Source organism: Pseudorca crassidens, chromosome 9, assembly GCF_039906515.1.
Source record: "Pseudorca crassidens isolate mPseCra1 chromosome 9, mPseCra1.hap1, whole genome shotgun sequence".
NCBI lineage: Eukaryota > Metazoa > Chordata > Mammalia > Artiodactyla > Delphinidae > Pseudorca > Pseudorca crassidens.
In genome coordinates, this window is record NC_090304.1 from 53,221,455 (window position 1) to 53,245,888 (window position 24,434).

Genomic DNA, 24,434 nt, shown 5'->3' on the forward strand with positions numbered 1-24,434 from the left:
CATTCTAGAAAGTGGGAACAGCATGTTTAAGGTGTGGAAGAGAGGACACTGGCTTAAGAAATGGTCTGAAGGTGTAGCAGTGGCAGCCTGGGAACAGGGATTCCTTTTGTGACCATGTGTGTGCTGTCCACCCCCTTATTTGGGGGACTGCTCCCCCAATCCAATCATATGATTCTAATACCTCCTTCCTAATCACCCAAGATGGACCAATCCAAGTCCTCCCCGAGAATCTCTCTATTGGAATTGGAAGGGAAGAACCTTTGTATCTTATCTAATTGAGAGCTATCAGGATACTGAGCAGTGCACGGTATATCTGCTTCTTGAAAGAGCTGGTTGGAAAGAAATTGCTGATAGGCAGGGAGCAACAGAGAGAGAACATCCTGATGGTGTCAGAGCCTGTGATCCAGGTGTTCCTAGAGCCCACACCCATCCCAGCTTGATCAGGTGGGGCAGCAAACCAGACCCTGGGATGCAGCTGGGAGAAGAAGTGGGGGAATTAGGGCTGAAGAGGCAGCAGGAGTCAGATCCTGAAGGGCCGGGAGAGGAAGTTTCAAGGCTATTCTGAGGGCAGAGGGAAGCCATTGAAGGAGGGGCTTAATGGAGGGGAGACAGAGTAAGATTTGCATTTTTAAAAGATCATTCTGGTTTGATAGGCAAGACTTGCTAGGAAGGGGAAAGCGTGGAGAGGAGAGGCTGGTGGCAGGGGAGCTGGCGAGAAGACAGATCTTATCCTCAGCCCGGACATCATGGGGCAGAGGGAGAGGGCAGACTTTGGGGCCAGACCCTGCAGATTCCAGTCACAGCTCCAACTCTTCATTGCTGTTTGACTTTGGGCAAGTTATGTGGGCTCTGTTTTGTGCCAGGGGTGGATAAGGTGGGGAGAGACATTAGGTGTCATGTGGTCATTCAAACAGCCTTGAGCTGGGGACCAGAGATCCAGGTCCTAACTCCCATTATAGAAGGTCTGAGATAAGCCCTGTGCACAGAAACCCACACCACCCCAACCCCTCCCAACTTCAGCCAGCCTCCTAAGGCGCTTCCTGTTCATCTTCCACGAACTGACCCTGCAGGTGAAGAAGGCAGGCAGTGGGTGTCTTCCAGGGACCAGGGTGAAGGGAAGGAGGGTGGCCGGACCTGCCCTGGAGAGAGATGCCATTGTGCCTGGTGGGGCCCCAGGCCTTCCCTCACCCCCAGGCCAGTCCCAAACCACAGGCCATGTCCTGTTTCTCAGAAATACTGCCATTTCCCAGAGCCCAGGGTTTGTTGGGGGACAGGGGGAGGTGGCTTCACAGCTGCTGGAGGAGGAAGAAAAGAAGAAGGAGGAGGAGGAGGAGGGGGAGGGGAGGGGGAGGAGGAGGGAGCCTCTCCAGGAAATCTGGAGGCCAGGTGTGGCCTCATAATAGGATGATCAAGTTTAGGGGGCAGGAAGCTACCTGGGAAGGTTGAGTGGAGCAGAGGCTGCACCTGCTCCAGCCCAGGACCTGGCCCCTCCAGTGCTCTGGGCTCCATCAGGGTACAGAATCCCAGACCTCAGCTGGAATCCAAGCCTTCCATTTACTAATGTGTGATCTTAATTAGGTCACTTCCTCTCCCTGAGCCTTAGTTTCCTCATCTCCATAATATGGTTGACATGCCCCACCTCACTGGGTTGTTCCGGGGGTTAGACGAGACAACGGACTTGACCGTGCCTGTGGGAGGGGATGTCCCTACTTCATGCAGAGCCCAGCCTGGCCACCAAGACAGTGGATCCCACAGGACTCCCTGCTGCGGTCTCAGGGAGCCCCATCAGGGATAGAGCTGGGCAGCCCCAGGAGACCACCGCATCCCTCTCCCCCGTCCCACTCATGGGGAGACCAGCCAGGGTTATGCAGCGAGTTAGTGGCTGGGGAAGAATGGATTTTAACTTGTCCCTGAATCTTCCCTTCGTCCATCCTCACTCCTATTTCTTCTACTTTTCCCTCTCCTGTGAGGTCTCCTCATCAGCAAGACTTGCTTAAATCTCTCCCGCCTGAAAAACCCCCTTCTTCCATCTCATGTTCACTGCCAGCCGCTGCCCTGCCTCTCTCCTCTCCTTTACCACCCAAGTTCTTCAAAGGCTTGTCTGTTTCCTCACCTCCCAGACACCGCCTCAGCCCTGCACAACCTGCTCCTGCCTCCCAGCTCCCCTCACAGTGCCCATGGCCATGGTCACCAGAAGCCCCCTTTCCAGGTTTCACCTATTGGACTCTCAGCTGTGCACCCTCCTGGCTTCTCTCTCGCCTCCATGCAGTTCCTTTGCTGATGCCCCGGGGCTCTGTCCTAATGACCCTTCTCTTTTCACTCTACAGGCCAATGTCTCCCATCTCCTGGCATTAGTTACCACCTGCAGGCCAACAGCTCCCAAATCCTTGTCTCTGGCCCAGCCTCCTCTCCAGACCATAATATACCCAAAGGGCTGGGGTTCTCTCCTGAGACTCAGCTCAGCTGAAACTCCTGGGTTCTGGTCACCACGTGAGGCACCAGCTGCACCCCGACTCCCCCCTCTTCCTCAGCTCTGCCTTCTCTCCCACCCCCGTCGCCTCTCTCCTGCCCAGGCGTTGTCATCCCTTCCACGGATCCCACAGCAGCCCCCTACCTGGTCTCCACCTCTCTCCTCCACACCGTGCTTCACCCAGCAGGCAGGGCCAGCTTTCTAAACCACAAATCTGACCAAAGCACTGAAACCCTTCCAGGGCTCTCTGCTGCCCTCAGGATGACGCCAAAGTTTCTCGGCCGGGCATTCAGCCTCACCTCCCTCTGCTCTTTGCCTCACATTTTATTATCCAGCAACAGTGAGCTGTTTGTGGTTCTCCTTGTAAGATGCTGTTTTTCGTCTTCCATGAAGCTGTCTCTTCCTGTACCACTGTCCCACCCGCCTCTCCCTGCCTCCACCTTTTCTTCTAATTCCTGCTCATCCCTCAGAGCTAGCTGAAGTGTCCTCCATCTGGGCAGGGGCTGTGGTCCCCACAGCCCTGCTGTCACAGCCCTTGTACTCATGGTGTTGTGAGGCCTCATCTCCTGCTCAAGATTTTGGCTCCCTAGGGACAGGCAGGGCTGTATTGGTTCCTTACACTGTGTCAGTCATCTAGCACAAGGCCTAGGCCAGTGGAGATCAGAAAGTGTCTTATGAATGAATACAGGGAAGGAGAAGACAACTCAGAGTGATGTAGAGCCCTGGGAGAGCTGCTTAGAGATTCCCAAGGCAGGCCTTATGTTGACACACTCAGAAAAGTCTGGACCAAAGTCCGGAGGTGCTGATGGGCTGAACATGCTCCCATGGTGGGAAAGATCTGGGGTGAATGTCACAGGCTTCGGATAAGTCCATCAGAGAAACCAGGAAGGCAGTTGGCCTGCAACACTAGGAAAAGTATACAGGGAAGTCATTCCTGTCCTGAGGCCCCGGAGATGCCTCTGATTACAGAGCCTTGCCTTCAACCCCATTCTCCAGCAGAGGGGAGGGGCCCCTGTGCAGGAGCAGGGGTGGGGGTGGCGTGGCAGGAAAAGCCCCGCTGAGCAGGAGACATCTGAGCTAGGTTGAAGGATGACCAGTTCATGGTGTGAATGGCTGGCTCCTATGCTTTAAATGCAGGAGGCTCAGAAGCCACGCCTGGACTTCCAAGTTAACCCCACGTGGGGATCAAACAAGGCCAGAATGGCGAGTCTTCTCCAGGAGGGCCAGGCAGAGGCTGTGAGGAGCTGGATGTCCTTTGACTCAGAGGATGAGGGGGAGGTTGCAACCATGTTCCTCAAACCCCAGACTCTCGATCCAGCCCCCCTGGGAGCTGGCAGAGGGAGTTTGGGGAGGGTGATACCCGTCCCTGCTCAGTAAGGGCAGCACTGGGAGGCTGCTTAGACGACTTCCCAGACCTCAGATGCCCAGGTATAAGACCAGGGCTCGGAGCAGAGCCCTCTAAGTGGCTGCAGGTGGCAGAATCCCACCAAAAGGCCACTTGACACTGTCTCTCCACGGCTTCTGATCAGGCTTGGGGTGGGAGTGGGCCTGGCCGTGGGATGAGAGCACAGGTCTAGGAGTCAGTAGGTCTGAATTCTGGTTCTGGCTTCACCACTCATCACCGTGAGGCTTTGGGGAAGACAGCGGCCGATCCTGAACCTCTGTTCTCTCCTCTCTAAAATGGGGGTAATTCCTGTACTAGTTCACCTCAAGTAGAATCACGGGCATTAAAACATCTTTGAAACGGCGAGGAACTGTACACGCGGGCAGGATCAATGACTGATGTTGTCTTTAATTGTAACCGTTAGGCTTTCCTCCCAGACCGTGGTGCCAGGGTTGGCAATCTGACTGCCAAGTCTTGGAAATCCTCTGAGGTGAGAATGTTTGGGTTTATAACATTGGTCACGGTGGAACAGGGACGAGTGCTAGCTTGGAGCAAGAGACCGGGCATCCAGTTCCAAATCTGCTACCACCCTGCTCTGTGGCTTCAGGCAAATGACTGCTCCTCCCTAAACTCAGCGACCTCATTGTAAAGTGTAGCTGACAATGGTAAGGATCTCTGGAATATCTGCTGGGAAAGCACTTTGAGGCTCCATGCACCCCGCTCCTCTGGCTAACTCCAGTCAGTCCCCTTTCCTAGGCTCACTGCCAAAGAGCTATGGGAGGGGGATGGCCCACAAAAGCAGGAGGCGCTGTAGTTGGGGGCTGGGCACAGAGGCAGCACAGAGCAGGGGAGAGGACACGATGGCAGACGAGGGTCTGGGTCAGAAGGCTGGGGGAACTAGCCCCGGCTCTCATAACAGCTCACCGTGAGGACGCGGGCCAGTCTCTGCCTGTCTGCAGTCACTGTGAGAACACGTGGAGACTGGATATGGACTCAGCAGGCAGGGTTGAGGGGTGATGCAACTTCTTATTTATTAATATATAACAACAAAAATAATAGAGCTCACATCTGCAGCTGTTCAGGTCTGTGTTACAAGGTCTTGGTCACTTTGTCTGGACTGGCCGTGACCTTCAGCTCCGGGGTCTGGGCTAGGAAGACGTTCCAGTGACCTGCATGGAGAAAAGAGGAAGAGTCGCGTGTGTGTGTGGGGGTGTGTGCTGTATGTGTGTGTGCAGGGGTGTGTGTGTGTGTGTTGTGTGTGTGTGTGTGTGGTGTGTGCGTGTGCATGCATGTGCACAACAGAGACAGGGAGACTGGGGTGGGGCAAACTTAGGACAACGAGGACTGAGTAGCCTGGGTTTGGAGCCCACAGGGAGGAGGGAGGTGGGGAGCCCATCACACCCCAAATCCCAGAGGGTTCTGACACATGACCCCGCCTCAAACAACCAACATGTGTGGGCCGGGCTGGTATCCTGACTCTTGCTGGTGACCCTCCCATCTGTGACTTCCTCTCCCCCACCTGAAGACCCACCTGGGTCCCTCTTCCTCGGGGGAGTGTAGAGCAACTTAAGGGCATCAGAAGGAACGTGGTTAGAAGGTTTCAGTGGAAAAAGTTCCAGTGGAGAGAAACGAAGCAGCACCAGGACTTAGGGGCTCAGAGCCCCACCTCTGACAGCCCCGTCTCCCTCACCCCCAAGACCAAATCCAGCTGGCTCTGCTTTACCTTCCCGCTCCCAAGCTCCCGGGCGTCTGAGTTAGGAAATCTCTGGCCCAGACGCCCACTGGATTCCTGTGCCGGGAACTGACGTCTGTGGCTGACAGCCGCCCTCCTCCCGGCACCAGCAGCCTGGAACTCCCCAGGAGGCCCCAGCTTCTAGCCCGGCTCTCTTCCCAGGCCCCAGTCCTCAGCCCAGGGTCCCACCTTTGTGGGTGCCAGTGAGCAACCGGAAGTTCTGTGCCTCTTTCTGGAAGTCTTGCTTCCTGACTTTCTTGATCTGAATCAAGTGGAAGATTCCTGAGGGCAGAGACAAGGGTGTGAGCAGGAAAGGCAGGGTGTGTGGTCAGTGAAACAGGGTGACTTAGACCTGGGACAGATCTCGTCACCTCCCTCCCCTCCCCCTTTCTGACCAGCCACCAAATCCTGTGGACTAAATTCCCTAAATATTTTGAATCTGTTCTCCTATCCCCACTGTCACCCTTCCCATTCAGGCCCCATCATGCCTTGCCTGGGTCACTGCACTAGACTTCTGACCCCTTTAACCCCGCCTCTAACCTATGATCCTGGCTGTGGTCATTGGAAAATATGCATGTTACCCCATCATTCCCCTTCCGTGACCCTGCTCCTGTCACTGTCACCTTCCTGCTCTCACACCACTCACGGGTCCACAATGCAGAGAGGGGGAATGCAGGAGGGAGGGAGGAAAGAAGGAAGAAAAGCTGCCAGGCCTGTAGGGCCTGGTCAAGCTTTTATCTGGACATAGAACGTATGATAAAAATCAATAGGTGATTTGCTTCAGACACCCAAGCACTACAGGTGTCAGGGTTGTAGTTTCCCTTTCGGCTCAAGGCTCAGTTTACCCCATCCCTCTGAGTGGCCCTGCCTGTGCTACAGTCCTAATCAGCTACTTGAGGTCCCTGAGGGGGCCAAGGCTTTACATATGCTGCCCCCTCTGCTGAAACACCTGCTCCTATTGCCACAGGTGAACTCCTACTCATCCTCCCAGCCTCACCTGGGAAGTCTTCCTCAATTCTCCCTCTTCCCCCAAATAGTTATAATTCCCTCCTTGGGTTACCCACAGCTCTTGGCTTCTGTTTGTGATTGTTCCTATTTCTAATGTGCTATCATTGTGTCTGCTCTTGCCTCCCTTACCAGACTGGGAACTTGGGGAGGGTGTTCCTCTTGGGTTCCCTGCACCTGGCCCACATTAGGCATGCTGAATGAATGAATGAATGAATCCATGGGTGGATGGATGGATGGATAAGCAAATATATGTGTACCCTGTGTAGGCCAGGCCTTGAGGGGGAATGAGGTACTAGCTGTGTCTCCTGATGTTTGCATCCCCTGGGGAGCACAGGCACCACACATGGCGCTGAGGCCCTGAGCACATGGGCTCTGATGTCGTGCCGGCTGTTACCACCGGGGGCTGTGGCCAGAAAGAACAGATGTGACAGCAAGACCTCTGGTAGGCCAGCACCGCCCTCAAGAAAACCAAGAACCGGCCTTACTTATGGGAATCCAAGTGGGATCCCACCGAGGGGAAGAGACAGCACGGGTCCCGGGACTGAGGTCCAGGAAGCTGGGAATGCCCAGCACTGTCTTCAGGCCCCCCGGTCCAGATGCCAAGGACCAGAATAGGGAGAGACTTGCTCCAGAGGCCCAGGTCACATCACACGCATGAGATGGGGACAGGTCCTGGTGCTCCAGGCCTGCCGCTGCACAAACCCCCAAACACAAATTGGAGAGGTAACGGGGCTGAGGGCAGGTCCCCACGCTGTTGCCTATAAAGCATGAGTGAAAGGTCTGAGATCTGGGGCCTGGAATCAAGAGCTTGCCTGAGGGTCATGGTTGTGCCTCTTGCTCTCTGAAGGGCGCGCCAGGCCTGAGAGTGGCTGGGCTCCGTGTGTCCCGGGCAGAGGTGGCAGTGGTGGGCGAGTTCCAAGAGATAGGACAGGCTTAGCTTAGTGTGAAGAACCCTCTCTGGGTAGAGCCATGCCCAGAATGGCAAGTGAACCACCTGTCTGGAGGTGGGGAGGGGGTGTGTGCAGTCAGGGGCTAGAGACCATCAGGGAGGCTGCAGGGGGACTTCCTTCGTGGGGCGGGGGGAGGAATGGAGACCCCTGAGGTCCCTTCTACTCTGAAATTCTAGACTCTAAAAAGCCCTTTAACCCTACGCCAGCTCTCTGCTCAGACTCTGGGCCTGGGGCTGGTCCCACTGTGGTGTGGCCTCAGCCCAGCTTTCAGCATCCACCTGCTCACTTTGTGTCCAGGCCAATTGCCCTCTTCCTCTCCTGGCCCCCAAGGCCTGCTGTTTCTACTTGTCTGGGTGAGGAGACAGGAAAGGTTTCCCACTGACGATCAGACCTTGGGAGAGTTTGTTCTGACTTTCACAGTCTGGGACAGGGAGGTAACAGACAGGGAGGCTGATGGGGCATTTCAGGCACCCAGAGGCTCAGGAGATAGGGGGGCGGGGGTGGGGGAAGGTTTGTTAGTGACAGGATGGCAGGGCCTGGCATTGTGAAGTTGAAGAGTTCTCCCCACCTTGTTCCTTTTTGTTGGGCCGCCTGGTAATGAGATTTTGCCTTGAGCTATCATGCCTCCTTCTCTGCCATCCTGGGCCTTCCTTAGGCCCTTCCCTAAAAGCATAAGGTCACCTTTGTGGAGGCGGCACTGGGGACAGTAAGACCTGGGTTTGAATCTTTGCTTTACTGTTTAAACTGTGTGGTTTTGAGCAAATCATTTTACCTCTCAGACTCAGTTTTCTTATCTGCAAAATGGGGCATTAATACATACCCTTCAGCTTTCTTATATGTGGGTGAATTGAAGCACATTATATATAGTACCTGCTAAATGCCAATCACAGAGCACCAGGCATGTAAACGTGGGCTCTGGCACCAGAGTTTGAGGCTGTCACTGTCAGCCTGCCTGTAGTGTGCCCCTCTTGCCTTTCTAAATCCTGTCCAGCTCAGGCCCATCCTCCACAAAGCCTTCCCTGACCAGCTCAGCTCCCAGGGAGCTCCTCCTGCACCCAGGGCACAGAGCCATGGGGTCCTGAGGACAGAGCCTGGGCCTGTTACTCTCTGTGGTCACAGAGGGGTGGGAGGAGGCCCATCGTAAACATGCAGCCCCACCTGTCCAGGGAGAGATAGAATCTCAAGGCTCAAAACAATCACGAAGGTTACTGAACTGAACTCCTCAGCCAGTGGCCAAATCCCCACCCAGCCCTTGCCTGCACACTTGCGTGAATGGAACTTGCTCCCTCCCTTCCACTGCAGGAAGGCTTTACGCTTGAGAAGGTGCTTCCTCTCATAAACTGAAACCTGCCTCTCTGCAATTCTAACCAACTGATGGGGCGGGATAAGAAGGAGGCTGACATTTTTAGCACTTACTATAGGTCAGGGGTGGTACCTATATTCTTTCATTTAATCCTCCAAAACCCCTTCTCCCCCATTAACAGAAGAGAAATCTGAGGCCCAGAGAGGTCAAGTGATTGCCCAAGGCCACACAGCTAAGAAATGGCAGAGCCGGGATTCAAACCCAGGTCTGTGTGATTCCAAAGCCCCTGCTTGTTGTTCTGACCCTTGTGGTCACTGAGAACACAACTGCTCCCTTTGCCTGGGGCAGTCCTTCAGAGCCATGAAGCCAGCGGTCCTGTCCCCCTGAGTCTTCTCTTCTCCAGGCTGAACAGCTCTGCTTTCTTCGTCCATTCCTCCTACGACAGGGGGCAGAGTAGAGCAGGGAAAGAGCCGCATCTGACGTCACAAGACCTGGGCTCTAGCTCCCGTCCTCCACTTACTGGCTGTGTGGCCTTGGGCCAGGTACTTCACCTCTCTGAGCCTCAGTTTCCTCATCTGTAAAATGGGGATAATAATACCTAACTCTCAGGATCGTTGAGGATCAAATGAGATAATGAACGTGAAAGCACTTTGTAAACTCCAAAGTGCTTCACACATTGGTTGTTATTATCATTGTCATCATTCTTATTATCATCCCCTCTTTCATCCCCCACATCTCCCCCACCTCCCCACTGCCAGCCAAACACATCAATAAATTGACCATACAGCTAATTTCCACTTAAAGGTTTTAATTTGTTTTACTCTATCCAGGGGATTTATGTTTTACAAGAAGAGCCCCAAAACTGAACTCTCAATGAACTATTAATGAAAACTCCTGACCTTCAGTTGGTGATAGGAGCAGCCTGCTGAACAGGGTGAGTTTCTACAGAACGAGAAACATGTTCTGATGTCGACTTACCTTGGAGGGATAGAATCCACCTTATAGAAAGGGCTGAATGAGACTAGCCTTGAGGATTTGAGGAGGCTGTGAGGGCCCTCCTGCCTGAAAAGATCTCTCCTCCCAGTCTGCTGAAATTCTACCAATAGACAGCTCTTTGTTTTATCAGGGTAGGCATTACTCTGTCCTGGCTCCTCACAAAGTGTAAAAACCCCTTTCCCCCAGGAGAGGGAGCACTTCAAGGCCCTGGCATTTCAGAGTGGGTGAGCTTATCAGAATTGTCAGATAGAATCAGTCTCCCTCTATCTCGGAATCTGGGACTCAAAGCTGGAAGGTGGCCCAAGGCAGGTCTTCCTGGGCCAGAGGCACTTGATCAACAAAACTCCCTTACCACCCTTGGTGGGTCTGGAGCAAAGGAAGGGGGACAGGCCAGAGTGGGAGTGGGCCCCTGCTCACCTTCTACCAGCTTCCAGAGGTAGATCTCCACCTGTTCAGAAGCCTCACGCTCGAGGGCCAGGCGACGCAGGTTGTCCGGGCTTGGGGATACTGATGTGTGGACAAGGACCCGGCCTGGCGCCTTCGGACACTTGGTGGCACTGATCTCACTGTGGCCAGGGTCTGCCTTGTCCTCTGGGAGAGACAAGGAACTCGTGAACACTCTGTCTCCCCACCCCTGGTAGCCCAGGAAGAGGGGCCACTGGTCTGACATCTCCCTCAGGGTCAATAGGGCCCTTGGGAAAGTTCTGGTGTCCCTGGGAAGAGAAGGAGGTCTCTGGGGAAGAGAGAAGGGGCCTCTCCCCCATTCACCTCCCATTGATTAGCATGTCAGGAAACTTCTCACCCTTCAGGGCCCAGCTCACCTTCCACCTCTTCCAGGCAGCCCACCTGGAACAGCTCAGCGCACCATTTCCTCCCACCCATAGCTTGTAAAACCCTTCTTGCTTATGCCTCTCCCTCAGGCCCTTAATCCCACACTGCCTTGAATTGCCTTGTAATTGTTTCACTTGGGTGTGTTTTCTCTCTAAAATAAACCCACAGGGTGAAGGGCAGGAATCATGTTCTCCAAGTCTTTTGAGTGACTCATACCACCCAGCACAGGCTCACACTGAACACACGTAGAATGAAAGGTTTGGGAGGGATTGAGGTGACAATGGCAGTAATGATGATGAGTGTGATACAGGACAGGTTCTAGGAGGAGTTCCAGTTCCAGCTCCACTGCTCTTTTGCTGTGTGACTTAGGAAGTTCCCTTCCCTTCTCTGGGTCTCAGTTTTCCCATATGTTGATGAGGATTGAAGGAAGACAGCAGTGGTCAAGAGCATGGTCTTTGTGGGAATTCCCTGGTGGTCCAGTGGTTAGGATTCCGCGCTTTCACTGCTGTGGGCCTGGGATCCGATCCCTGGTCAGGGAACTAAGATCCTGCAAGCCGCGCTGCGCAGCCAAAATAAATAAATAAGTAAATAAAAAGAGGGCCGACAGGGTTCATATCCCAGCTCTGTCACTTACAGCTTTGGGACCTGGGAAAAGGTATTTATCTTCTCATTCTGTAAAATGGAGATAAAGATGCCTGCCTTGTCCGTTTTGGTGAGGATTACATGAATTCAGCCAAAATACCTACCCGGCACATGATAAGTGCTCAATAAATGTTGGCCATTCCTCTTAAAAGTCCTAATAGCCTAAGATTTTATGACTTCACAGAATCCAGGACATTATTTGATTCTATGTATGTCTAAAAGTCTCTGAATCTGTAACAGTAGATGGTTCCATAAGTCTAATATTTTATGAGTTGGGCATTTTTCACTGCTGTGCTTCTAACGTTCTGTGCATGTAATAACCCCTACACCCCCTGGCTCTGAGGCCATGCCCCATCCATGTCAGAGATGTTCCAAGTGTCTGTGCTCTGGGGAGAGAGACCCATGGCTCACTCTGGCCAGTGCCCGCCCTGCCCCCAGGCCCTCTTTGTACCTGGACAAATCTTGCAGCACTTCCCAGCCACTTTCTTGGGCTGACGGCAGGGGTACTCAGTGGGGCAGGTCACCCGCTGGCAGTCCTGGCGGCCGTCCTGACAGGTGCACAGGATGCAGGGCAGGGGTCCAAAGGAGCGGAAGGCTGGGTGCCACACCTCCCCATGGGAGTACGTCTTCCCGCCATGCACACAGGCTGGGAGGGCAGGAAGGGAGGAGGGTCAGTGCCTCGGACTCGGGTCAGAGTCCAATGATGGCTGGGAGTAGGTCCTTGGGGCGCCCCTGCTCCACCAGTCTGGCCCAGCCACACTGCCTGCAAAGTGGAGGCCAGGGAGTAAACCAGTCCTCTGTCCCTGACATCCCCCGTCTCAGCACTCAGGGCCGAGATGGGCCACTAAGTTCTTGCCAAAGATGGAGAGTCCTCCCCTGCACTTCACAGGCACCTCCAGTGGGGCATGGGGAGGGATGGCCTGACAGTAGGAGACCTGTGGTCAAGTGCTGTCACTACCTGGCCATGTGAGCTCTGTCAGGTCCCTTCTCCTGTCTCAACCTCAGTGTCCCATCTGTACAGTGAGGGGCTGGACGGATGCCTCTGCAACCCCTCCCACTCCACCAATCAGGGTGCCCTGCAGTGAGGCCTCTTTCCTCACCCTCTGCTGCCACAATTGTCCCCTTAGCCTCCTTCCCTGATTCATCCCAACCATCCTCCTGCAGCCCAGCTCTGTGTCCTCCTTCCTTCATCAAAAACTTTCCCTCAAAAAAAAAAAAAAACAAACAAACAAACAAAAAAAACTTTCCCTCACCACTTCCTTATCTTATAATAATTAATGTACATGTCTGTCTGCCCTATTAGTCTAGGAGCTCCTGGAGGACAGGGACCATTTTCATCTGTCTGTTCTGTGTCCCTCAATTCCCAGCAAAGACGTGGCAGATGCTAAAAAAACCCATACGGGTTGTATGGCCCGTAGTCCTGGTTCCAGGACTGGTACTGTCTCTAACTCAATACTCTGAACCTCAGTGTCCTCATCTGTCAAATGGGGGTTTAGACCCGACGTTCTAGGGGTCTACAAGCTCATGGCCAAGTTGAGATTGGGGAACCACTCAGTGGAGGTGCAGGGATGGGAAGTGGGAGCGGTCAGAGCCCCCCTTTCCCACCTCAGGGGTCGGCAGAGGCTCCAGTTCCCACCTTTCTTATGTTTCTCCTTCAAAACAATCTTGACTGTCGTGCTGCCTGCCTCCTTCGGTCGGAAGTGGCGAGGGAGGAAGCCCAGGGGGGCGCTGGGGCCAGTGGGGCTTGGGGTGCTCAGGTCTCTCTTTCTCCCACCGTCCCCTGAACACGGATCCTGGGAATGTCTCTGCAAAGGGCAGGAAGGATGCAGATCACCGACAGGCCACTGCCAGTGCAGGAGCAGCCAGACAGAGGCTGCGGGGAGAGGCCTGAGGATGGCTCTAGTGACTGAGCCTGATGGCCCAGGGAAGACAGGGCATAGGCTCTGGGTAGAAAGAAGATCTGGATGGGGTCGAAGATGTTCCCAGGCCTTTGAAAACTCTCAGAGGATAGTGGTTTGGAAATCTAGCCTCCACTGAGCCCTTCTCAGGCTGGCAGAGCCAGAGCCTTGGGGCTGAGATGGGCAAGGGTACTGTGGTCTTGATCTGGGAGACATAAGTGATCAGGGACCTGGAGAACTTAATATGTAAGAAATGGAAGGTGAGAATGTAGTGAGGATGAGAGTCAGGAAATTCTTCTTTGTCCAAGAAGATTTAGGTGATGGGACAGGGGATGGGCCTCTGAAGATCCCACCAGGCCCCGGAATCCCACAGGCAGGAGGGCTGAGGGCAGGCCCTGTCCGGAGATGATGGGTCTTGGGAGCCTCCTTTCCTGAGTCCCTGGAATCCAACATCCCGAGACCCCACCCCTCCAGATCAGGTCTTGGGAGGGCTGGCAGTGAGAACAAAGGGTGTGTGTGTGAAGGAAGCCTAACAGGGCAGGGGCTCCCCAGTCCAGAGATTGGGGGTTGGGAGCTCCAGGCCGTGGGAGAGGAGCAAGTGGGCTGGGGGCAAAGGGCAGAGCTTACCACCCCGTCACTGACACTGAGTCACTCACATGCCTTCTTCTGCAGCCCCTTTCTGACTGTACAGTCTCTGAGTCTGTCCTCTGATGGCTGGACTGAGCCCACAAGAGCTCCTAGAGTGGAAACTGTGTCCCAGGCCCCAGCACAGGCCGAGGCACACAGGAGGCACCCAGGAAATGCTTGTCAAGTAGAATAGAGGCAGAAAGGAATGGAAGAGCCCAGCCCCCTAATTGGTGACTTGCCCACGGCATCCAGCAAGTCAGTAAGTAGCTGCTCGGGGCCTGGGACTAAGTCTGGTGGGTTTCACTTAGCTGCCTCCTGGGGAGAGGATGGGGAGGAAGGGGGATGACATGGTCAGGTCCCGTGGCCCAGCACCCGCTAGACAAAGCCCAGCCTGGGAAGTGGGGGTGAGCTGGCAGGGGAGAAGGGAGAGTGCATTCGTTCAGACCCCCGGGGAGTCTCTGGGAAGGGGAACCCCCCCCCCTTCGAGTCCCCCAGGGTCCAGGTGACCCAGGATGAAAGAGCAGGTGGAGCTCTTCACATCATAGACATAGCACAGGTGCAGACAGGGACGTGAGTCAGTGTGCGGGCCCATTCTCCCACCTCTTCCCTCTCTGACCAGAGAGCGCTGGGCAGGTTAGCTCATCTTAACTCTAGACCAAGATCGAGAGGGGTCAAGATGGAGCCAGCAACAGTGAGGTAGCCCCAGACGAAGAACTGGTACCTCAGGAGCTAGATGGGGAAGGCTGGCCCAAGTCAGAGGCCACTCCCCTGGGGGACATGCTGCCCAGAGGCGGCCTGAATAAGGACAGACACAGGCTCTGGGTGGAACAGCGTCAGAATTTTCCAGGAAGGAAATTGGGAAGCTTGGGGCCTGCTCCTGCCCTGTGTGGTGTTTTATCCCAGACCCTCCTGACTCACCAGCCCACGGTGGGAGCCAGGATGGAAGTCTAAGGAGAGGGCCTGGAACCTGGTGGCGGCTAACGGAGCTGACCCAGGGGACAAATGAGAAACGAAGGCAACAACTGGTATTGCCTGCTCCAGAGCAAGGAGACCTAGGCCCTGGATACCAGCGCCCTCCCCTCCTCTCCCCACCCTGTCCCTAAAGCTGTGTACTCACCACCCCACGGTGTGACTGCGTGGCATCCTCTTCAGCTGACTTCTCACTTGACCCATCTGAAAACCCAAAGGGAGTTGGGTCAGCCTCTGCTTCCTCAGCCTTGGGGCCAGAGCCCTGCAGGCCACCACCTCTAGGCTCTGCCCCTCCAAGGCCTGTTGCCACTTCTGCAGCGCCCCACACCAGTAGGTCCCTTTGCCCCAGTGGGGCCTTATTCCTACTTCTCATTACAGCGTCACCTCACCCTTAGGTTGATGAAGTCCCTACAACTGGGCCACTGCCTCAGTTTCCCCACACTGGCCTCTTGGTCACTTAAGACTGAACCACCTGGCTGGGCCAGAGCATCTTGTTCAGTGTCGTCACAGATGGCCCGAGGGCTCTGAATCCCAGCCTGCTTAGCTGCAGTCCCCTGGGAAGCCTCTCTGTCCAGCCACGCATGAAGTCACCAGACTTGGTCTACACCATACCCTCCCGTGGTTGCCCTCTAGCCCCTCTGCCCCTCCAGCTGGAACAGCCTAGGACTCCTCCATCCCCTACATCCTGGGGCACCAGCACACAAAACCCTCTGGAGTCCTGCAGCTTCCTAGATCCCTGAGTGGGATTCTCTCCCCTTCACCCCTGCCTCACATACAGAGTGTCTACCACTGAGCATTCTGGGTTCAAAGATCCAGAACGTTGGAATCAGCCTGTACATTAGAAATCACCAAGGCAAATTTCTCAGTGCACACACAGCACAGCTGAGGCCCAGAGAGGGGAAGGAATCTGCAGGAATTAGCTGGAAGAACCAGGACTAAACTGGGATCACCTGGCTCCTGGCCCGGTGCCCTTCCACAGTGCCAACATCTGGGGAAACGTTCTATAGTGCAGCACTCCCCTCCTCAAGTCCTGCCCACAGGGCACAGTCCGGCCATCTGTGCACTTCATTCTGCCCAAGCTGCTTGCCCCGCACTCGTCAGTGTGTTGCCTCTCTCTGTGCTATACAGAGATGCTACCTGGATTCTGCTTGACACAGGTGCCCTGAGCTCCAGTGAGCCCAGGCCTGTGCCCAGCTCTGCCATGAGGAAGACAGGAAGAGACACGGTCACTGCCTGTACAGACCCCTCTCTTGTGCCTCTTGTGATCCTCTTGGCCTCATTTGATTGCAGGGGTTTTGTCCCCTCACTGCAGGCACTGCAGCAATACCCCCTTCACATGGGCTCCAGCCAACTTCCCTCAGACTCACCCTGCCAGCGGGTGCCCTAGTGCCACACCTCCTCCATGTCTCTGCCCCCACTTCTTACCCTGCCCCACTCCCACCTCCCGCTCCCAGGACAGCCTAGCACAACTGGGGAGTGTGAGGGAATCACCCCGCCTTGGGGTGAATCTTTGACCAGTGAGAGTTGGTGGCAGGTGGGCAAGTTCCACCTCCTCCTCTATCACCTCCAGACTTTTCTGAGGAGCAGGAGGTCACTTAGAGCAATAGGTCACACTTGATATCAAGCAAAGGCCAGCTCCCCAACACATTCCTGTGTTGTTTTTCCCTCCCTCCCTGCTTCACTTTCCCTTCCCCTCCTTCCTGCTCCCTGAGATTGCAATAAAAAATAATGCACATCAGCCTCTGACACAGGCTTAGCTTTCTAGAGGCTGCAGCTAAGCCACCGCCCTGAGGAAAGAATGGTTTGCTACATGCTTGGTGTTCCCTGAGGTTCCCCCCTAACAGTCCATGGCTAGGTCCCTGCGGTGGGATGGGCGGGCACTGCCAGATCTAGGGACAGACTCACCTTTGCAGGCCTGGCAGCAGGAGGCGGGCAGCAGGAGGGGTGCAGGGCAGCCCGGTTCTGGGCAGGTCATGAGGCCGCAGTAGATCTGGCCCTCCTGACAGACAGAGCAAACAGGAGCTGGGAGATGAGCTCTGTTGAGGACCAGTGTTGGGGCTGGGAGAACCCCTGCCCGGGGCGGGGGCAAATGGCCTTGGGGTCCCCTCTGAGGTGGGGAGGGAGGGAGCAGTAGAGTGTCCTGGGCACGGCCCAGCCATCTCAGAGGCGGGGTCCCTGTACCCCTCCCACTCTTACCCAGGCCCTGAGGTAACCGTTACCCTTCAGCTTCTAAAGTATTTTTGTACCCAGCCTCTCCCTAGGCTTTCACAGCAACCCAATGAGGTGAGATTCTCCCATCCTACAGATGAGGAGGGACTGCGGAGGGGCCTGGACCTTCTGACGTCAGAGACACAGCTGGGCAGAATGGACTAGAACCCAGTCTTCAGGCTTTTCCTACTGCTACCAGTGTCCTTCTCCCCTGGCCTAGAACAGGGAGCCCAGCATAGAGGAGGGGATGAGTGCATGACTACTTGGGCTCATCTTGCTCTTACTGAAACTCGAGGTTTCCCAAACTTCAGGATGCAGCCTGCAAAGGCAAGACTGCAGGAGAAAGGGCCGTCTGGGAGTCAGAGGCCAGATGACCTTAGGTGAGTCACTTCTCTTCTCTGGGCCTCAGTTTCTTCCTCTGTGAAATGGGGGCACTCCCATCTGGGTTGTGAAATCAAATGAGGGAATGGTTATGAAAACCCTTGTTAAACTGTGAGGCACAATGTGGACCTGGGAGGAAGTGATATTACCTTGAGTCCTTTCCCTATTCCTTTTCCAGTGAGTCTCAGAAGTAAGGATTCTGATCCTTCAAACCACTCCCATATAAACAGGGATCAGAAGAAAGAAGGGGAGACCCAAGTATCCAGGGAGAGGAGACAAGGGGTCACAAGAATGCTTCTTACCACCCCACCACCATCAGTTCTGTCTCTTCCCACAGCCCCTGCTAATCTAGGTGGTCATCCCTTCACAGGAAGCCACACAGTGCAGGTAAAGGAATGTGGGTTTGGAATTATATGGCCCTGGGTCTGAATTCTGAGTCTGCCACTTAACTAGCTGTGTGACCTCAGGCAAATCGCTTAACTGCTCTGAGCCTCAGTTTTCTTATCTAAAAACTATGAATAGTGATATCCCCCTCATAGGGCCACTGGGATGCTGTATATAAACATAAGGCATTTCCTAGTAGGTACAGTGTACTAGTCCACTGCAAGAGGCCCAGGCCCTGCAAAAATAACCATTCTCTCAGTTGATTTCTAAGTGGTCACTCTTGTTACTATTAAGTTGTTTGCTCTGCAGCACAGATACCTTAAAATTCAGATTCTTGGAGGGGTGAGATCCTCTCACTGAAAAGATGGGAGGCAGGCCTGAGAGAGGTGACTCTCTCAAGGTCACACAGGGAACCATGGCAGAGCTGGAGCTGAAACATGGGTCTCGGTCTCTTATCCTCTCATCACCACTGAATCAGATTATTATCTTAAATGGAGAGGACCTTGGAGATCACCTGGTCAGACTCCCTTACACACTCAGAGGAACTGAGGCCCAGAGAAGTTCGATGGTCAGGTAGTAGGGAAATCAGGAGGGCAGGAGTTTCTCCCACCAAAGCACAGATGCGCTAAGCCCAAGGATGAGGGTGACATGCCAAAGGCCACCTGCAAACATGCAGCAGGGCCAGGCCCAGAACCCACCCTGAGGAGGAGGGGAAGACTTTCCAGCTCAGGCCCTGCTTGGCTTCGGTTTCTGTCCCCTGATAACACTGCTGGTTCAGCCCTGCCTGTCCCTAGGCCCAACTCCGACCACAGCAGGGGAGTTTAAGCAGCTTCAGATTAAACTGCATTTACTGCAAGCAGTCTGGCTCTGTCTCTGTGCCCCAGGATTGATAACTGATCATTTACTCATTCACTCATTCACTCACTCATTCATTCAACAATCATTATAGACATCTGTGTGCCAGGCCCTGAGCTGGGCGTAGTGGGGGATATAGAAATGAGTTGAACATATCCCCTCCCCTCAAGGAGTGCAGAGTCTACTGGGGGACACAGTAATGGCAAATGTCAGTGCAAGGTGACCAGGCAGCTTAGGAGGGTGCGGAAGCCCAGAGAAAGGCAGGACATTCCAAGTCCCAGATGTTCCCTTCTCCCTGAGCCCATTCACTTTCACTGTCCTTTGACGAGGAGGAACAATTCCCCTTACCCCCCCCGGTCCACACCACTGTGCTCTGCAGGCCCAGACCACTGGCCTGTGCTAAAGGGAAGTAGCAGGTCTTACGGTACAGCTGCAGAGGACACACTGGTTGGGCAGGCGGGAAGGGAGCAGCTCGTGGGCACTGAAGATCTCTCCATGTTGGTACGTGGTCCCGTTGTGCTGGCAGGACCTTGGCGGGGCCCGGAGCCCAGAGGGGGTGTGAGGTTCTGCAGGTGGGAAGGGGAAGGAGGAAGGAGAAAACGGTTGAAAAGCTTCGCCAGAACTAACTTGGGCACTTTTCTGAAATTTTTGTATCCTATCCCTTGCTATCATTTAAACCAAGCTCTGGCCTCAGCCTTCCCAGCCAGACCTCCTATCAGTGAACGAAGAGGTCCCCGGGACACCTATGTCTGACTATGTCACTCCCTCCCATAGCCTTTGAGCCCCTCAGTTTCAGAGCTGGCGCTGATCAGAGCAAGAAGGCAAGGCCAGAGGCTTCAGGTACACTGAGCCCCACTCGGTGGGGACCTGTGTGAGTTCATTCAACATTCGATAAGCATCCGTGGAGCACCTCCTAGTGCCAGGCACTGTTCTAGGCGCTGGGGATACAGCAGTGAACGAGACAAGGTCCCATATGGAGTTTCATCCTAGTGGAGTCAGCTGGTATGATATGGACTGCGCTTGTGTAAGCTTGGCGTCAGCTCCTGCCATTCCCTGGCCACCAGAGCCCCCTCCCCGTCACCTGCCAATTAGCCAGTCCTCACCCTGCTGGGTAGAGGGGTAAGCCTCCTGTCCAGGGGGAACCTGCTCATTCTTTTTTTTTTTTAATTTTATTTTTTAACATCTTTATTGGAGTATAATTGCTTTACAGTGGTGTGTTAGCTTCTGCTTTATAACAAAGTGAATCAGCTCTACCTATACATATATCCCCACATCTCCTCCCTCTTGCATCTCCCTGCCACCCTCCCTATCCCACCCCTCTAGGTGGTCACAACCTGCTCATTCTTTCAAGACATACTTACTAAGCACTTTCTCTGCACCAGGCGCCATGCTACACAATGGGAATGGAGCGCGAACAAGACCCGGCCCCTCCCATCAGGAAACTGACAGGCTCACTGGGTAGAGACAGGTCCCAAGCAGTGACACTGGTGTGGTATGGGCTAGGGCGATGCAAGCACAGAAGTTGTGGCAGCACAGAGGAGGCGCCCCTAACTCAGGTGGTCAGGGAAGGCTTCCTGAAGGGGCTGATGGCTGAGCTGAGTCTTAGGAGCTGAAGAACACGCAGACCAGGCAGGGAAAGGGGCAAGGCTGGGTAAGAGAGAGGGAGGGAGGAGCCTGTGATGAAGAAGGGGTCTGGGCCAAGGCACAGTCCGCAAGGCGTGGTCGGGAGTCCCGGGGTCAGCCTCAGCTGGGGAGGAGGCGTGATGCCCCCTCACCAGGCGGGATGAAGCACAAAGCCTCTGCTCCCCTAGGGAATCCAGAATCAGGAAACTATGACCCAAGCTGGAGTCATGGTCAGATCCCTACTGGGGTCCCACTTGGAAAAGGAGCCCCTCTACCTACATCCTCCATACAGGTCCCCAGCTCCCCAGGAGAGCCATGATTCCAGAGTCTGGAGCCTCCCTCCCTTCACCATCTTCTTTTTCTTTTTCTCACCCAACTGAACTTTTTTCTTTTAACATCTTTACTGAAATATAATTGCTTTACAGTGCTGTGTTAGGTCCTGCTGTACAACGAAGTGAATCAGCTGTACGCATCACCTTAACGCTACGAAGCGTGGATGCGCCTCTCAACGTGGCCCTGCCTTCTGAGTTGGCTTCCCCACTGGCTGCCCCTCATTTGCCACTTGGTTCTGCCAGTTTCTTCTCAGACCACCTCTCCTCTCCTCTCTCTTACCTCTGCTTCCTAGAATCCGAGTCTCAGAGGCTCCCAGCAGATTCTTAAAATCATGGACATTTAGCATCATGGCACACAGCAGCCCTAAACCCCAGCCCTGGGAGGAATCTCAGAGCACATGTACTCCAACTCCTTCGGCCAGTCCCAGCCCCTGGTGGTAATCCTGGGCTGATCCTGGGGTGACGCTGCAGGGCCTCCCAGCCCCAGCTCACTCACTTGCACTTACACAAGGCACGTCCACTCACTCAGGCTCTGGCCAGCCCAAGAGCGATAGGAGACCATGTGTGTCGTCAACAAGCCAAGCATATGCCCATTTTCCTTCAGCTATTTTCCACATTCTCTCTGTCTTCCTGCCAAACACAGCTACTTATGTACGAGAAGTTTGTGGCTACCCCAGCCCTCCTTGAGGATCCATGGAGGATGTCTTCCCCTGAGCACCTTGGTGTCTTAACACTTCTGGTGTCTGCAGACCGCCCCTCTCATTCCAGGGGTCTCCTTCAGCTGGAGGCCTGTGTCAGGAGTGGGTCAAGGGTCAGTGGGCAAGCGGGAGGCTGGCACAAGGGCAGGAGCGTGGCTACTTACCCACACACCGGGGACAGCACTGCTGTGGCTCGGTCACAGGCTGGGGGCAGTGGACAGGCGGGCAGTGGAGGCGGTAACAGCTCACATGGGCACTCTGAAGGGGACACAGGGGTCAGTCCTAGTTCCAAGGAGCCACTGTCTCCCACCGTCCTCTCCCCAGACCCCCTCCCAACTGCAGGGCACTGTACTCGTTTTAAGCCTGCGATGGGATAAAAGTGATAAACTCTGTGTGTCCAGTCTCTCCCCTTCCCCTCCTCATTTGTGTGGCTCGCCCATCCGTGTCCCTCCCCCGCACGGAGGAGGGCACCGTGTGCCTGGATTCACACAGATCTTTTGTGTCCCTTTGTGGTATTTGAGAAATACAAGTAAAAAGCTGGGTTATTCTAACATTGATCTTGACTCTGTGCTTTTTTAACTCCAGGGCTTTGTTCTTTTACCTCTGGACCTGAGCCTCAGGGCTAAGAGAGGAGTGTGACACAGAAAGGGAGGTGACAGGGATGGGGACCCAGCTAGAAACAGGATGTGGAGAAGACTCAGGGCTTTGTGATCCGCTCTCTAAATCTCTGGGAGGTGTGGTTGATCCCACACAAAGCCTTGGGATTGGTACCAGAGGAAGGGCCTGAAATCTTGGACTTTTTCAAATACAGCAAACGAGAGAGAAGGGGCAGAGAAGCATTCACAGAGATGAGCAGAAACAGAAGAACTGGAGGGAGAGGCCACCACTAGAGATGTTCCCAGGCAGTTTGTCAGCCTGTCACAGACGTCCCACACTTTCCTCTCCCTCTGCTGTCAGGGCGTTGCCCCATGTTGTAACAAACCATTACATCTGTCTCTTCTGTTCAGCCGCGAATTCCCAAGAACAAGGGCCAAGCCTCACTCTATTCTTCTCTGAATTGTGGGCACAGGGCCTTGCTCCAAACAAGTGCCTGCTGAAGTTCGAATGAACGAATGAGTGAATGAATGAGAGCCAAGAGGGGAAGAAGAGATGGTCTCTTCCTTAGTCAGATGGAGCCAGCTTTGTTTAAACTTTGGAGTTGGCAAGTGTGTTTCCAGCCCCAGCTGAGTGCCCCCGAAACACTTCTCCCAAGGCAGCCTCCTGCCCCATGGAGAACCCTGGAGCAGGCCTTAGTCTCTCTGGGGTCACCGCTTCCCCAGATGGCCAGAAGTGATGAGAAGGATTCATCAGTGCTAAGGGACATCCTAGAGTCCACAGGATTGGTCTGAGCTCCAGAAGGGGCCTTCTTGAGGCCTGGCACACAGGGGTGTTTGATAAATGTCCAGAGGGTGAACGGAGCCCCTCAGGTGAGAAACCAGGGTAGAGTATGAGGAACTGTGTTGTCTGAAGAGTTAGAATCTCTTTCTTGATTCTGGCGTTGAAGGAACCAAGGGGTGGAGATGATGAGCGACATGCAGCAGGAAGTAAGGCAGAGACAGGCTGTGGGGGCGAAAGGGCAGGGGCAAGGCAGGAGGCCTTGCAGCCAAGGGGTGCCTCTCAGGAAAGTCATAACTACCATTTATGAAGTGGCTACTAGGTATGGGCATTATGTTATATAGAAATACATTCTCTCACTTCATCGTCTCAACAACCCTAGAGGTAGATACTATTTATTATCCACCATTTCAAAATGAGAAAAGAGCCTCTGAGAGGTCAGTTTGCCTAAGACACACAGCAGGTGAGCACTGTGCAGGGTCTGTGCACTTTCCATGAAAGTGCCTCTGGTGGAGGGGGCGGGAACTAACTCATTCACTCAATGTTTACTGCATGACAGCTGGGCGCCACATCCTCTTCTGAGCACTAGGGGCATAGCGGTGAGCGAGAGACAAGAGCTCTGCTCTCACGGAGCTCCCCCCTAGCGGGGGGAGACAGACTATAAAAAATAAATAAGTAGGAACAAGATCATGTCAGATGTTAAATTTATAACAGGAATAAAACAGTGTAATGTGATTGCGTTAACAAGGTTAGACTATTTTAGAAACAGCCATAGAGAAAGCCTCATAAGGAGGCAACTTTATGTTATAAACTGCAAGATGAGAAGGAACCATTCCTGGGAAGATCTGGGGGAAGAACATTCCGGGTGGAGGAACAAGTCGGAATGAGTTGAAGTGTTGGTGCAGGTAGGAAATGAGGTTGGAGAATAAGGCAGAGTCATATCACATAGCGCCCACAGCAGGCAATTTGAATTTTACTTTAGGTGCAACGAGAAGCTATTGGAGGGTTTTAAGAGATTTTTGAATGACATGATTAGTTTCTTGTTCAGAAAAGATCCTTCTAGCTGCTGTGCGGAGGACAGATTAGAAAGGGGTACAGGGAGACCTCATGGGATGCTCACATAGCAGCCTAGGTGAGAGAGGAAGGTGGCTTAGATTAGGGGGGAGCAGTGATGATGGAGAGAAGGAAGGGATTCAGGGTGTATTGGGGGGATGCCGGCTGCAGCCCCTTGGGGTGAGGACACTGTGTATGTGTGAACTCTGGGGAGGGAGAAATGAATTAGCTCCACTGGATCACAAAACTTGGACTTTGTCAACTGGACCGCATGATATGTCTGGAATTTTCTGTTATGGTTTCCTTCCTGTTTTTTGGCTATATTTCACAAAGTTCTTTCTGAAAAAGCTGATTGGCCTCAGATGTGCTAAGGAAAACCAAGGGGAAGCAGGGATGGGGGGTTGTGCTCCCACTGGCATCAGGTTCGACCAGGGGCCAGCATGGTAGAAGCAGTGGGGAATCAGAGGGAAAGACCCCAGGAGGAGTGAGACCCCAGTGGTCAGAGTCAGGAGAGGGGCTGGCCCACCCCACCTCCATGTCCCAGTGTTTCCTCAGAAGCTCTTCCCTGCTCCCACCCTGAGGATTGTTTTAACAAGGGAGGCTCTCACAGCCTTGGCTGTGCAGGGAAAGAGAGGAGCTAAGGGGCTGGCTCCAGCTGGGAGCTAGGTACTCCCTCCCCTCAGCACCCTCCCCTGGACAGAGAGAGCTGCAGACTT

The 24,434-nt window shown here is 54.1% G+C and overlaps 1 protein-coding gene across 2 annotated transcripts in view; it reads right to left on the bottom strand.

Moving 5' to 3' along the window:
• Positions 1 to 4,871: 4,871 nt before the first annotated feature.
• CHRDL2 (chordin like 2) overlaps positions 4,872 to 24,434 on the bottom strand; it is a 30,305-nt gene continuing 10,742 nt past the window's right edge. Inside the window, exons 3-12 of one of the 2 annotated variants that reach the window (XM_067750331.1) lie at positions 21,456 to 21,549; positions 19,062 to 19,204; positions 16,716 to 16,809; positions 14,959 to 15,014; positions 12,953 to 13,121; positions 11,768 to 11,962; positions 10,261 to 10,434; positions 9,368 to 9,422; positions 5,776 to 5,868; positions 4,872 to 5,023 (exon numbers count right to left, since the gene is read on the bottom strand). In XM_067750331.1, the coding sequence (XP_067606432.1) occupies positions 4,933 to 5,023; positions 5,776 to 5,868; positions 9,368 to 9,422; positions 10,261 to 10,434; positions 11,768 to 11,962; positions 12,953 to 13,121; positions 14,959 to 15,014; positions 16,716 to 16,809; positions 19,062 to 19,204; positions 21,456 to 21,549 (1,164 nt within the window). In that variant the 3' untranslated portion in view covers positions 4,872 to 4,932. The remainder of the gene's footprint in view (positions 5,024 to 5,775; positions 5,869 to 9,367; positions 9,423 to 10,260; positions 10,435 to 11,767; positions 11,963 to 12,952; positions 13,122 to 14,958; positions 15,015 to 16,715; positions 16,810 to 19,061; positions 19,205 to 21,455; positions 21,550 to 24,434) is intronic. The other variant, XM_067750332.1, reaches the window with a different exon arrangement.